The 13,526-nt window shown below is 48.4% G+C and overlaps 1 protein-coding gene across 12 annotated transcripts in view; it reads right to left on the bottom strand.

Annotated features, from left to right (window-relative positions):
- PTPRQ (protein tyrosine phosphatase receptor type Q) overlaps positions 1-13,526 on the bottom strand; it is a 2,012,995-nt gene that overhangs the window by 644,195 nt on the left and 1,355,274 nt on the right. For all 12 annotated transcript variants that reach the window (XM_069629300.1, XM_069629298.1, XM_069629293.1 and 9 more), the window contains one exon: positions 9,190-9,465. In XM_069629300.1, coding sequence (XP_069485401.1) covers positions 9,190-9,465 — 276 coding nt within the window. The remainder of the gene's footprint in view (positions 1-9,189; positions 9,466-13,526) is intronic.

The following is a 13,526-nucleotide window of genomic DNA, read 5'->3' as shown; positions in this document are numbered from 1 at the left end:
TGTAATTGGCCTTGTCCAGCCAGCCAATCCCCTAAATATTGGCTTCAGATAATCAGGGCAAACAGCTTGCCTTTTCCTTGAAGATGTTGGCCTTCACCTTTATAGAAGTGAACTTTGGAGCAGACTGTATCCTCAACCAGTTTCTAGATGAATCCTTCTTGAAGTATCCAAAGATGAATCAACTAAAGGGAGCCCCCCCACTTAACTCCCCCATAGCAGATTGGCTCCTTTTTTGCCTTCGTAAACAGGTCACATTTTGGCTGTTCTTTCACAATCTTATTGCCTTGTGATGTCTTAACCAGAGCGATTTGTCTCCAGAAAATGGGGAGAGGCACAGGTAGTTTGGGAACCTAATGAAACTGGAATGTCCTCACCTGGGCTACTTTTCTCCACCCGATCCTCTGTCTGCCTGCATTAAAGGGTCTCTGTTCTTTAGCACCTTGGTTTGACTTCTTTCCGCATGACACAGGCCCTCATTACGACCCTTGCGGAAATTGACTGACCGGACCGCAACAGCGTAAATAGCGTTTCCGCCATTGCACGAAGGAGCAAAGTGCGGCTAATTACGACCCATCGGGCACGAGCATTACGCCATGGCGGAATCCGAAAGGCTGCGATGGCGGAAATGACCCCAAAACGGCCCTTACCGCCGCCGTACGCTGCACCAGGTGCAATACCGCCACCCATCTTAGCGGTCACCGTAATGAGCGGGCACCGTAATGAGCGGGCACCGCAAATTACGGGCACCGTAAATATACGGAAACGGAAGTAAAAGCATGTGGCCGGAACGGGAAACAGCACGCCGCACAACTATAAAATCCGAATCCCAACACAACCATTAAAAATCCGACCCTGACACACATCCCAACCCGTTAGCAACCCCAGTTAAAAAAATAAATATGGGAAAGGTAGCCAAGAAAGCGTGTGATCGCAAGCGGCAGGTCCACTTCTCCCGAGAGGAACTGACCGTGCTGACCGAGACCCTGCAGGAAAATGCCGCCGTCGTCTTCTCCAGTCAAATGACCAGGACGGCCCTTGCCAACAAGAAGGCCATATGGGCCCTTGTGGCACAGCGCGTAAGTGCGGTGGGGACAACACCCCGCACGCCACAGCAATGTCGCAAGCGGTGGGACGACCTGCGGATCCGCGTACGCAGCATACTTTCTGCGAACAGGAACATCGCCACAGCTACCGGGGGGGGATCAGAGTCGCCCATCAAGTTGACCCCCTGGGAGGAGATCTGCGCCTCCACCATAGGAATGGAGAGCATAGAGGGAGTCGGAGGGATGGAGAAAGGAGTGCCGACATCCGGAGAATCAGGTAGGTTGGCCAAGAGAAACAATGCGAAATCCACAAACCACGAACATGTGCAGTACCATGTGACCCCATAGTGCAATACATACTTTGCCCTGACAGCGCCCTCTAAAAGTCAGAATGAATAAACAAATTAATCAAGATGCCATAAACAACCCCTACATGTGCAGCATGCACCCCCTAACTGCAGGCAGCCAAATGAATGCATCCTCAATCCACACGAAAATGAGACCACCTCCAAGGCCCAGTCCCATATCAGCCTCATGTACCACCCCAATGCATTTGATACGTTGCCATTCCAAATCCGACAGACCCATAACTAACGCTCGCCCCTCTTTACTCCACCACAGGGTCCGATACCAACGACGAGCTGCAGGACACCCCTACCAGCACGCCTGCAAAGAGGGCCAGGACCAACGTCCCAAGAGCCTCCACCTCAGGTGCAAGGATCAAGACACGGCAGCAGCAGGAATCAAGTGCCAGCACACTGGAGGGGACTGCAACAGGCACCCCAGCAGCCAGCAAGTCCACAACCCCAGCACCACAGGTCCCCCCAAAGAACGTATCTGATGGCACTGCCTCTGGTGGTAGCAGCACCATAGGTGACACAGCTGTCATGCCAGCATGCTCCGACACGGAAAACAGTGCTGGCGACGTAGGTACCATCCATGACCTTTCCCAATCCCCCTGCATGTCCCATCCCCTACACCATGACGAAACCACGCAGGGGCACCCAGAAGACGACGACTGGCCAACCCCCACAAGTCCTGTGCCAAGGCAACATGTGTTGAGCAGCCCCCCTGTCACACCACCGCAAATGTCCATGGCCCAGCAGAGGCAACAGTCCCTCGACCTGCTGATCGAGCAACAGCAGGAAGTGTCCACGCTACTCAAGGACCATGCGAATGAATGCGGGGGTTCCAGGGCAGCCATGGAAACATCCACCGAGACACTCAGGGCACAAATAGAGAAAAGTAGTGAGAGCCTCAGGGGAGAAATGGAGAGAAGCACCGAGAGCCTGAGAGCACAAATGGAGAAAAGCACCGAGAGCCTGAGGGGGGAACTGAATGCGACGTCCAAAGACGTTTGTGCTGAACTTGCTGCTGTGCGCCGTGTGCTCTCGGAGCTCTCACAAACCCTCAGAGACATGCATGGACGCGAGCAGGCAGAGACGTCATCCGTGGCAAGTTCCGTCCAGGGCAGCCCCCAACGCAGATCTGGCAGGAACCTGCGCTCCACGGGCAGGGGTGCCCCTGATACCCGTAGAGGGGGCTTGCAATAGCGTCTACCCACGGGCAGCATGCATATTTGGACACTGGTGTTGGGGGGGGAGGAAGTAGGGTGGAGGGGGTGTGTTGGGCTTCACTGGGTGGCGGGTCCATAGGGTGTATGAATCAAATCACATTAACAATACAGCACTTCATTATCATCCAATGACATGTGTGGACATTGATATTTGCGTACGAGGCCTTCATAGGCGTACAGTCCACTATGTGCCTGTACTACACACACACAGTGCCACAGGTCCCCTTTCCGTGTAATAGGCACCATGCGTGGTTGCTAGAAGCATGCATCTATGATGCTCTGTCGGATTGCACGTGCATCCTGTGCCTCATGGACTCCTTGGGGTGCCTCCACATCCCCACCCTCATCATCATCATCTTCAGGTGCATGCAGTACAGCGTCAGGGGGCATGGGCACATTCCTACGTATGCACATGTTGTGCAGCATGACACATGCCATGACCATCTTAGAAACCCTCTCATGGCTGTACATGAGTGCCCCGCCAGACCTGCTGAGGCTGCGGAAACGAGCCTTCAGTAGGCCGAATGCCTGTTCAATGACCACACGGCTACGTGAGTGGGCATGGTTGTAGTCCTCCTCATGCTGGTTCTGTGGGTTCCGGATTGGTGTAAGGAGCCATCTCTTCAGTGGATACCCGGCATCACCTGTATGGGACGAATAAAGGGTGTCAGTGGAATGATAGTGCTAAGTAGCCCCCCCCCCCTCCTGCAAGGTCATTGACGCATCAAATGGGCCACGATGTCATGCATGGAATGAGACTCACCGAGTAGCCAGGATCTGTGCCCTGCGTGTCGCTCCATGTAGCGTGGTATTCTTGTGTTCCTCAGGACCATAGAATCATGGGTAGATCCTGGAAATCTGGCACAACAATGCGTAAAGATCTTGTTGGAGTCACACACCATTTGCACATTGATTGAATGAAATTGTTTCCGGTTGCGGTACTGGACCTCCATGGCATGTGGGACAACCAATTCAACATGGGTGCAGTCGATGGCACCAATGCAACCCGGGATGCCGCCAAGTGCATGGAATCCCACCTTTGCGTTGGTAATCTCCTGGTACGTGCGTGGTAGTGTGATGTGGTCGTCGGCGTGCTTCAGGAGGGCATCGTGCACTTGGGAGAGTGTCCGTGAGAACAGTGGCTGTGAAATGCCATGCAAGTGCCCCACTGTGTGCTGGTAGGTGCCTGTGGCCAGGAAGTGGAGTACAGACACCACCTTCAGTAGGGGTGGGATGGCGGTTGGGCTATCTATCATGCTCACGAGGTCAGCATGTGTCATGTCCACAATGGCGATTATGGTGTCCCGGTCCAAACGGTAGAGGGTGTGGATCTGCTCAGCAGTGAGGTTGAACGGATCAGCTCGGAGGCGTGGGATTGCGGGCCGCCTGCGTGTTGGTAGTGGCAGTGCTTGTGGGCCTTGCTGACCCTGCCTTGCCCTCCTCCTCCTCCTTCTCCTCCGTCTCCCCTGTGCGCCCGGTTGTTGTACCTGTTGTTGTTCGTCGTCTTCTTGTAGTTGTAGCACTTGCAGTGCTATCTGGTGCCCCAGGCCCAACATCGCTAGTCCTGCCGGTAGCATTTTGGAGTGGGAGTGGTTGTGGGAGGGGTTTGGGTCTGCTATATATGTGCTGTCGGCCTGTATGGCCTCCACCTGTGCTGATTGAATGAATCTGTGGCGGATGCAATCCCTTCTGGCCGAGCACGTCCCGCACGTAAGGCTGCATTTGGCCGCATGGCATCTTGGGATTGGAATCATGTATCAAATCCCGATGGCAGTGTGATGTACTTTGACTGATTTTCATGCTATGCTCCCATTGTTACACATGCTATGATTGCAGCCGCTTACATACCTGTGAAGAGTCAGTGGTATGTAGGGCTCGATCGATGGCCGACCCTCATGCAGCACAGTATCGTACTTCACCGACGGGCGTGGCGTCCCATTTGTGATTGCAGCCAGTTAGCATTATGACACACAGCCGCACTACATTGATGTAATTGTGAATGCAAGCGTTCACAGAAGCCTTTTCGACGTAATGTTGCAAGTGAGGAATTCGAAGGCCAGGATTTTTGGTTGCGAAGTAGCGGTGAGGAGACGCCCACAGGTCTGCCTGGAAATGTAACGTTCTATTGTTGAATGTCCTTGGGACAGGGCCCATAACGAGCAAGCAATGAATGACATGAATTGAATGGGATGCGCAATAGCGTAGTGGACGATAAGGCAGGACGTTCCCAAGTCCATCTAGCTTCACGACACTACAGATCCGGCCAGGAGCACAGTGGTTTTTGCAGACTGCATTACGCACAGACGCGATGGAAGTTTCACATATTATGTGAGTGAATGTTCATGCGTTTTCATTGCGGGATGAGGGAATGATGAATGGATGCATGGACAGATGATTCCATTTAGGGTCTGCCATGTACATGTGTTTTTTGATTCAATCCCCTTCCCCTGCGCTATGTGATGCAAGGCTGCCATAGTGGGACTTACGTCTATCTGCCCTTGTCGGATCCTCCCTGTCTCGACGCGCCTTCATACACTTGTGTCTAGGCACGTTACTAATCCCATGTCATGGGTTCTATCTTGACGGACGCATGCACAGTAACCGACGTTGCCAATGGTGTATTAACCTCGATTGGTTTCGTTATGTATCGATACTGATTTAGGGGTGTGTATATTCCTTTGGAGTGGGCTAGCATGCATATGGGTGTGGATTTGGTGTGTTGAATGAAGATAGTGATGCATCATGTGTCCTGTAGTGCAATCGGTTAATTTGTGTTTCATTTTGGTGACAGGTATCTCCTGCCCTATTGCAGATGCCATCTGTACGCCACTCCTCCAGATGGATTTTACTCTCGACACCTGCAGCTTCGGGTGAATCAGTGGAGCACCATTACGATCTTATGGGACGATCGCCAATGGGCCACATGCCCTTACGCTGTTCTGGTGGCTAGGTGCAACATTTCGGCCTTTCAGCTGGACTAGTGCCTGCCTCATGGGACGGACCTGCGGTTCTTGCCGCTTCCATGTTGCCTTTTGGAACGTTGATGTTGGCCCTGTGTGCCATGATGGTACAGGGCGTCACACAAGTGGAAGCTGGTCAATTATTGCAGATGCAGCCCTCGGTGATGATGGATGTTTTGGTGTTATTTTACAAATTGCTGTGAGGCCTTTGTCATTTGGATGTGCATTTAAATTGTATTCCGATATTTGGCGTGTTGCGTTATTCTTTGCAGGTGATGTGGCGATTTTCGATTTGTGGCGGTATGTATTGCGAGATGATCTGCATTGTGTTCCGCCTTCTGAGTTGAGTTGTGTGGTACAGTACTGGCCGCTTTTGCCTACGTAGCACAGTGTGGTCACGGATAGGGGCTGCCATTGTGACTGTTTACATGATGTGCTGTTCAGGGGCGGGGGATTGGCTTTTGGCCGACTGGTGCCTGTCAGCCAGGTCGATTGATGGTATGATGGGATGTTCAGAATGTGGCTGGTCACAGGTGCCTGTGTTTGCGTGCGTTTGTTGGAGGGGGACTGGGGTCATGTCCATTGGAATAGCTTCTGTATTGATGCCATCTGTGCCCTGCAGCTCCCATCGGCCCCTCTTGGGATGTGCCTGGCTGCTCAGTCACTCTGCCAACTTGTGTGGTACATGCTTCTGCTGATGGTTGGTTTGTTTACTGGCAAGAGTACAGGGCTGGTGCAATCCCCCTCAGGATGCTGTTTTGGATGTTGCCTTGCGCTGGTGGCAAGCGATGGGGGACTACTGTTGTTTTGTGTCATGTGTTCTTGATTTCCATTTTGATGTCTTGTACCTTCACATGCCTGTGCTGCATCAGTACGGCTATGGTGACATGCCGTACATGGATGCCCACTCACGGGGCGCTTTGAACACCTGCATGCATTTCTACGTTGGCATGCATGGGTGAATTGTAGATTTCACTGGTTGCATGGTGTGAGTACATTGCGCCTGCCAGGAGTTGTGCAATGTGGCCAGGGAGTGGAGTACAGGCACTCAGTGGGCCATTTACGGTTGGTTCACGATGCCGTATTTCTCGCCATGGCGGGATGGTCCATTCCGCCATGCCTGATGGCGTTAGGTACATGTCCGCTAGGGTCGGAATTGGCGTACCGTTGCACCATGGTGGTGTTTGCGGTTTGGCATGGTGCGCGCGCGCGTGCTTAGTGCAGTTAGCGTTGGCGTTCACTACGGTGTCGCTAATGGCTTCGTACTTTGCGGTGACGGGTCATAGTCGCACCGAGCGCTTTTCGATGGCGGTATTGCTTTTCCGCCATCGTTTTCCCCTTTCCGCCAGGGTCGTAATGAGGGCCACAGTCTGCACTTCTTTCTGCCCATAGAGGACAGTCCCTGTCTTCCTGGGATATAGCAGCCATGCCCAGGGAACACATAGGGGCTCATTACAAGTCGGCCAGTATTCTAGCGGTAAATCTGTCAGAATAATGCCAGTGTAACTCTCCATTTCATTGGACTCTATGGGGGGTTATGCCGGTATTACAGGTGCCTTTATTACCAGCACCTGTAATAACAGTGATTTTTGCCACTAAGGTGGCAGAATTACCTTAAATGCTTACTGGAGATCCTTCTGCCAACTCACCGGAAAGCTTGCAGCTGGGCGGTACAGTAATGTGCTGGTATACATTAATACCACACGTTATGAACGCACCTGCCACTTTGTAATGAGCCCCAAAGGCTTTTGCTGACGCAGAGCCCAAATTGTTGGTTTTGGGAGAAACTTAGCACCAGACAGTGAATACACTCGAAACACAATTAACCACAATTAACCACGCTTGGTTTCACACAATATAATTGCGGAGTCCTAGAGATCAGCATGTCATAAACACACAAGTCATATATTAAGATATGCCATCTGCCAATACATCCTGTGGCCCACAATTATTTTGTTTAATTTAGGCTAAGGAATGCCCACAGGTAAAGGCAGATCCTGACATGCTGGACTTTTAGTTCCAACAGTTGCTGGCCAGAATGCACATGCCATGTTACCAAACCACAAGATAGCTGCTAAGAGGTGTCATCAGTCAAGTCTGGCATAGTCACAGAGCCTTATGAAAGGGGATTCTGATTAGAAGACATCACTTTCAGAAACAGTGCTACCCTCATTATTAAATCAAAAAGGCTCAAGCTATTCCGTGTTCACAGATGGTATTCTGTCACAACAAGATGTTTTATCTCTGCAGAGAGGCATGTAATCTGAAGGTCACATGATTACATTTGACAGGAAAGATTTGGGAAGTAAGCCTATCAACCCTCTGAGATTAATAGGATTGAAGTGCTCATTGATCAGCACCTAGACACAGTTGAATTTGCAAAGGGAGCCAGATAAGAAGGAATGATGCAGTGGGTTAACCAGTGTGCTACAGATGAGGAGGGCTGAGGCTGCAGGGCTAACGTGTCTACTGAGGGTGATGAGGGGATACTACTGAAAGGGTAATGTGTTGCAGAGGATGCGAAAACAGTGCCACAGGGGTAAGGTGTGTGTTGGGGTAGGTCACAGTATGCCACAACGGGGGCAATGTGCCTACTCAGGTCGGGTCGGGATTCATCATGGTTCATATGGATGCTGGAGTTGGCAGGGGTACTCTGATGCCACGGGTCATCTCTCTACTTGTGGACGGGAGGGGTGTTGCTGCAGGGGCAATGTGTCCGTAGTGTGAGGGGAGAATGTGTCACTACAGGCAGAGTGTGTCTGCTGAGGGCATGGAACAGGGTTGGAGGTGCTGTCACTGGAGTAACATGTCTGCTATAGGCGAGTAGGGGATCTCAGAGAAGTGTTATGAGTGATTGTGGTTGGAAGGCTGCCCCACAGGGGCGATGTGTAAAAAGCTACACAAACAGCAATATAAAATAACTATCTGTATGTGAATTTCACAGAGAAAGATGATTTGACCTGCGTTTTAAAGTAGCTAGGGAATATGCAATAGGGAGTGACACAGAGGCACTCCCAGGAGCAAAATAATAATGGTCAATGTGGACTCACCAAAGAATTGTTATGTCTAATTTGCTGGGCACAGTGTCAGGGAGATAAAGTGTCCCTTCTAATTTGAGGTCAATGACCATGTTGAAGTAAAGGTCAGACGAAATAAAGGGCAGGTTACATTAAACTGTAACAAAGATGAAATCACTATGTGGAGAAGTGAATATGGTTAAGTAGTAGGGGAATACATTGGCAGAGCAGTGTGAAGAATCTAGCCCCTCCAACACCTGGCACTCTGTGATTATTACTTTTGAGTCATCAGGAACACTTGGCAGGTTAGATTCACTATGTGAGTTTCCACTGACTAAACAGATTGTATAATTTAACAAGGAATGAGTGTGTGTTTTGCAATGTTTAAAAAACGAATAGCAATGTCTAATAACCAGGTTAGATTTACATCACCAAACACCTCCATAATGCCAGATTCTGTCATAACAGTGACATTCAATTCCAATGCCTAATTCTTAATATTCGAGCTGTAAATGGTTTGGACTTTGATATGTGTCTTAGAATCAACATATTGTATTCAGCAAAACAGTTTCCAATGTTAGAACAGCTCTTACCAGACTCATCTGTATGGAAGGTGAAATTGCCCGCCGGCCCAGGGCCTTTTTGTGTCTTTGCTGCTATTGAGATACGGTACAGTGTAAATGGCAAAAGATCTTGCATCAGAAGGGAATGATTGGAGGTAGTAAAATTAACGTTCTTGTCTGGCCCTTTCAAGTGACAGTCGTACCCTTTCACGATGCCACTGGGCAGGAGTGGAGGATCCCAGGTCAGCAGTACAGAGGTAGATGTAAGGTTCCTGTAAGTGTTCATTATGGGAGCAGATTCAGGGACTGCAAAAGAAAAGTGACAGATTTGAGATGACATACACAACAGCCTATCAATTCTTATAGTGATTATAAAAAACAAACTCTTTATATCGCTCTTGCTACCAGTTTCATAGAGAAGTTTAAAAAAAAGCTGGGTTCCTGATTCCCAGATTTTGTTGTGTAACTTGCATTTATATACCACATAACTGCTTTTCTATAACCTTGTGGCACCTTATCACCCCTATGGTGCTTCATTGTGCCCTCCCATGCCCTGGCAGACCATAGTCGAGATGTGTGCTTGCAAGGGTCCTGCAATATAGGGTGTGTCATATGTTGGCGGATGTGGGATATTTTGCTTGATAGTCCGCAGTGCATCATAGACCACGTGCACAGGTTACAGGAGTGATTTTCATAGAGAAAGAGCTTTTGCAAGCAGTCTGAGGTGAGATGTGCATGGGTGCTGAGGGGAATTCTGTCTTTTTTGCAGAGCATTTCCGGTGTTGTGGGAGGAATCAGCCAAAAAGACAGAGATTAAAAGACCGAATGGGAGATTTGGCAGAATTTAGGGCATTCGAAAATACGGAACGGCCGCAAAAGTTCAACCAAATCCCCCAATCAGTGGTGGGGGCTGTAAGAGTATCCTCCGCACCCTTGCTCACTATTGTGAGTGGGGGTTGTGAGGGTGGCCCCCGCAGGCAGGCCCGAAAAAAATAATAATATGGAAAGGAACCTGCGGCACCAGTTCCCGATCACGGAAGGGAAAGGGAACAAGCGTTGCAGGAACACAGCGAGTCGGCAGCAAGGTAAGTAGGGGGTTGGTGGTGTGGGTGGGGGCGGGGGCCAAGTCAGAAATGTTCAGGGGAGAAAAGACCAAAGGATATTTCCAAAAAATTATCTTCAGTCTTTTCTCCCTCGAACATTTCCATCTCAGGCTTTCAACCCCAATCTGTTGTGGGAGATCATCCATAGACTGTTATGGACTGTGTCACTGCATGCTTTATGCACATGACACTTGGCATGAGCACTAGTCATGGAAGGGCAGCTCATGCAGATTGCTTAGGACAAGGTGATGGGATAGCATGTCACATAGATCAATTATGGCAATGATATAGTGAGGAGCTAGGATTCTAGTACAGAAATGGAACTACAGAACAAACTTAAGATTTGGCAGGAAGCTGCTTATGGAAGGGCATAGAAACAGCCAATTGTTAAGTTTCTCCTGGAAGGAAAGGGTGCTTCGGGATAGAGTTCCAAGGGTTAGACGTCTGTGCAGAGTCCTCCTCATGTGCAGCCAGATAAGACCATTTGCTGCCAGATGGTGCAAAGCTGTAGAGTGGAAGTTGTACTTGAGCAGATATTTGACCATTTTAACATTAGTAAATGATGGTCCATGTTATGCAAGGTGCTGATGGCAAAGCGCATTGAAGATGATGCTGCAAAGTTTGGTGAGGTTTGGTCCGGCGGGGGGGGGGAGGTATAGGGGGGTTCCCAAAATTTCTTTTTTTCCCATAGACTGAATGGAGAAAAAACTTTGCTCACGTCTTAAGCCCAAACCGCTGGATGGATTTTCACCAAATTTGCAGCAGGGGCAACGGCTTGGTCCCGAAAGCGTGCTCTTGTAAATTTGGTGAACATCTGTCCAGTAGTTTTTTTTAAAACGACCAAAAAGTAGGTCACAAAAAATGATTGATATCTATATCTGCTCCACGGACACACTTCCCTGTTCGCTCCGTGGATAGAACACCTATTGGGTGATCGACTTGCGACGTGGTCACTGATTGGCTGGGATGAAGCGTGAGGTGCGTTGGATTGTTTCGATGCGCCCGCCATCTTGGCTCTGTGTTTGGTGTCCGCAGACATCGCGGGAAAAACAAATAAAAAAAACACAACATTGCACTTGTCAAACTTATCAAATAATCTTTGGGGAGGTGAGGGGTGATGAGGATGGGATGGGATATGCCTGCAAGAAGCAAGAAACAGGTGTTTTTTTTTGTCGCGAAAGTCACACAGTAGATTTGGAGGTGTTCTACAATATGTGCCTAAAGTACAGGTCCTCTATATTGTTTATATTGGTTGCCTAATATTTATTAACATTAAATGGAAGCAATTTCAGGTTATTTTACACTCTTAAATAAAACACTTGATGTTTATAAATTGATGTGCTGGTGCTACACTCAGAGTGCGGCAAATAAAGGGCTAATTATGTCTGTGTTAAAATGTTATTAAAATAATAATGGAGTCAGACTGGCGCCCCCTAGAGCCTGGCACATCAGACAGCCACCTGCAGCATAGCTCCCAACTCACAAGCTTTTGGCGGGTTTCACCCGCCTTGTAAACATCTGACTCACCCGCCAAGCCTCCTGCACGCCCATTCGTTTCAATGGGCCTCTGACCCACCAAAAATAAAATTGTGTGTTTTCACCCGCCTTTGCAACATAAATGGTTGTCAGCTATGCCTGCGGTGCCTGATGGAAAGATTGGCACTGCACATGTATCAGAATAACAGTTTTTATGGATGCGGTGAGGCAAGTTGTTGCGAACTAAGAATGTATGTTGATTCTGAGTGAAGGTCACCAGCTTTAAATTTTTGCTTGCGAGCTAAGGAAGCCCACGCATAGGACACACAGTATAAGGTTCAATTGTTTTTTGACCTCGAGAGAAAGGGACTATTCCGAAAGGAATTGAATGAAAGGAGTTTTATAATAATGCAAGATATGATAAGGTTATGCATTCCAAAAGTGGGCTAAGGCACATGTAAATTCAGTTTATGAAGAATCGTTGGTGCAAATGGAGTGTGCATTAAGGTCTGAGTTACGCCAAGAGAATGGAAATGGTGAATATAATGTAAGTTTGATTTTCAATGATTTTATACTTGAACGACCATCAACTTATTCACTATTTCTGTGTTACATTCTACTTGTTTGTTCTTTGTGGCACATTGCAATGAAACGCAAGTACAACTTTTGTGTATAGTGGTCTTTCTAACGTGATATGGGGAGTCCAGCATCGAGGTGCATGAAGACCACCACTTGGTTCCGCTAGGTTCAACGCTAATACTTCATTAAAATGTCATGTATGACCATCTCGAATTGTGTACCACTTTCAATGTTGTTTTCTCTCTGTTGAGATTGTTTCATGTATGTGCTAATCATTAGTTGAAACTGCATGCCGAATTAATAAGTCAATAGATAAATTGTAATAAAGATTGGCTAATGAGACACATTTCTGTTATGCTTTCGAAACAGGTACATCCTGCCATTGTGTGATTGTCATAGATTCCAGATGCCAACTGATTGTTTTTTTAACCGGCAGCTGCAGATAGTTGTGAACAACTGGATCACAGCAACTCTTTTTTGGGACGATCGCCAAGGGCTCATATGCCCTTACGCTGTACTAGCGATTAGGAGCAACATAACATCCTTTACAGTCGTCTAGCCCCAAGTTGATGTAGAAGCCCTGGAATTCACTGTGCGACCCAAGCGCTTCTTTTACCGGAAACTAACACCTTGTGTATGCAAAAAGAACAATGCGTGACTCACGATAAACATTTTGGATCGCGACCGAAGAAACAAATTTGCAATTTGATTGAATATGACAATAGTCGGATGTTCTCGGAGCATTTATTGTGAAATAAAAGTACTTTACAACTTGTACAGTGTTGTTGTTTTCTTTTAAAGTACAGTTTAATATTCCAAATTGTGACGTGCTGTGTTGTGATTCGATGTGTGTTGATTTTTGGGTTCTGCGTCACATCACGTAGGTGATTATGGGCGCGTTTGGCTACACTGACGAGGAAAGTCACCGATCAAGGTGGAGAATATCACTAGGTTTGGTGATGTGAGGCTCAAGGGCGGGGCATATGATTTAGTGACGCCAACGCAGTTTACCTTAGGCCGATGCAGCAATGGATGAGATTAGCACAAGATGGCCGTGCCCTGCTGCCAGATTTCGCATGTTTATAAAAGAGGAAAACTAAGGTAAGGTGCATTGGAAATGTTTGTGCGACAGATCAACCTATGTATAAAAATACATGCCCGAACCCTCGGAACAATACACGTGGGTGGATTTGCAGCAAACCTGCGTAA

This window comes from Ambystoma mexicanum, chromosome 12 (assembly GCF_040938575.1).
Source record: "Ambystoma mexicanum isolate Mex_15411 chromosome 12, UKY_AmexF1_1, whole genome shotgun sequence".
Taxonomy (NCBI): domain Eukaryota; kingdom Metazoa; phylum Chordata; class Amphibia; order Caudata; family Ambystomatidae; genus Ambystoma; species Ambystoma mexicanum.
The sequence above is the reverse complement of the archived record's forward strand: the minus strand, read 5'-3'. Positions and strand labels throughout refer to the sequence as shown.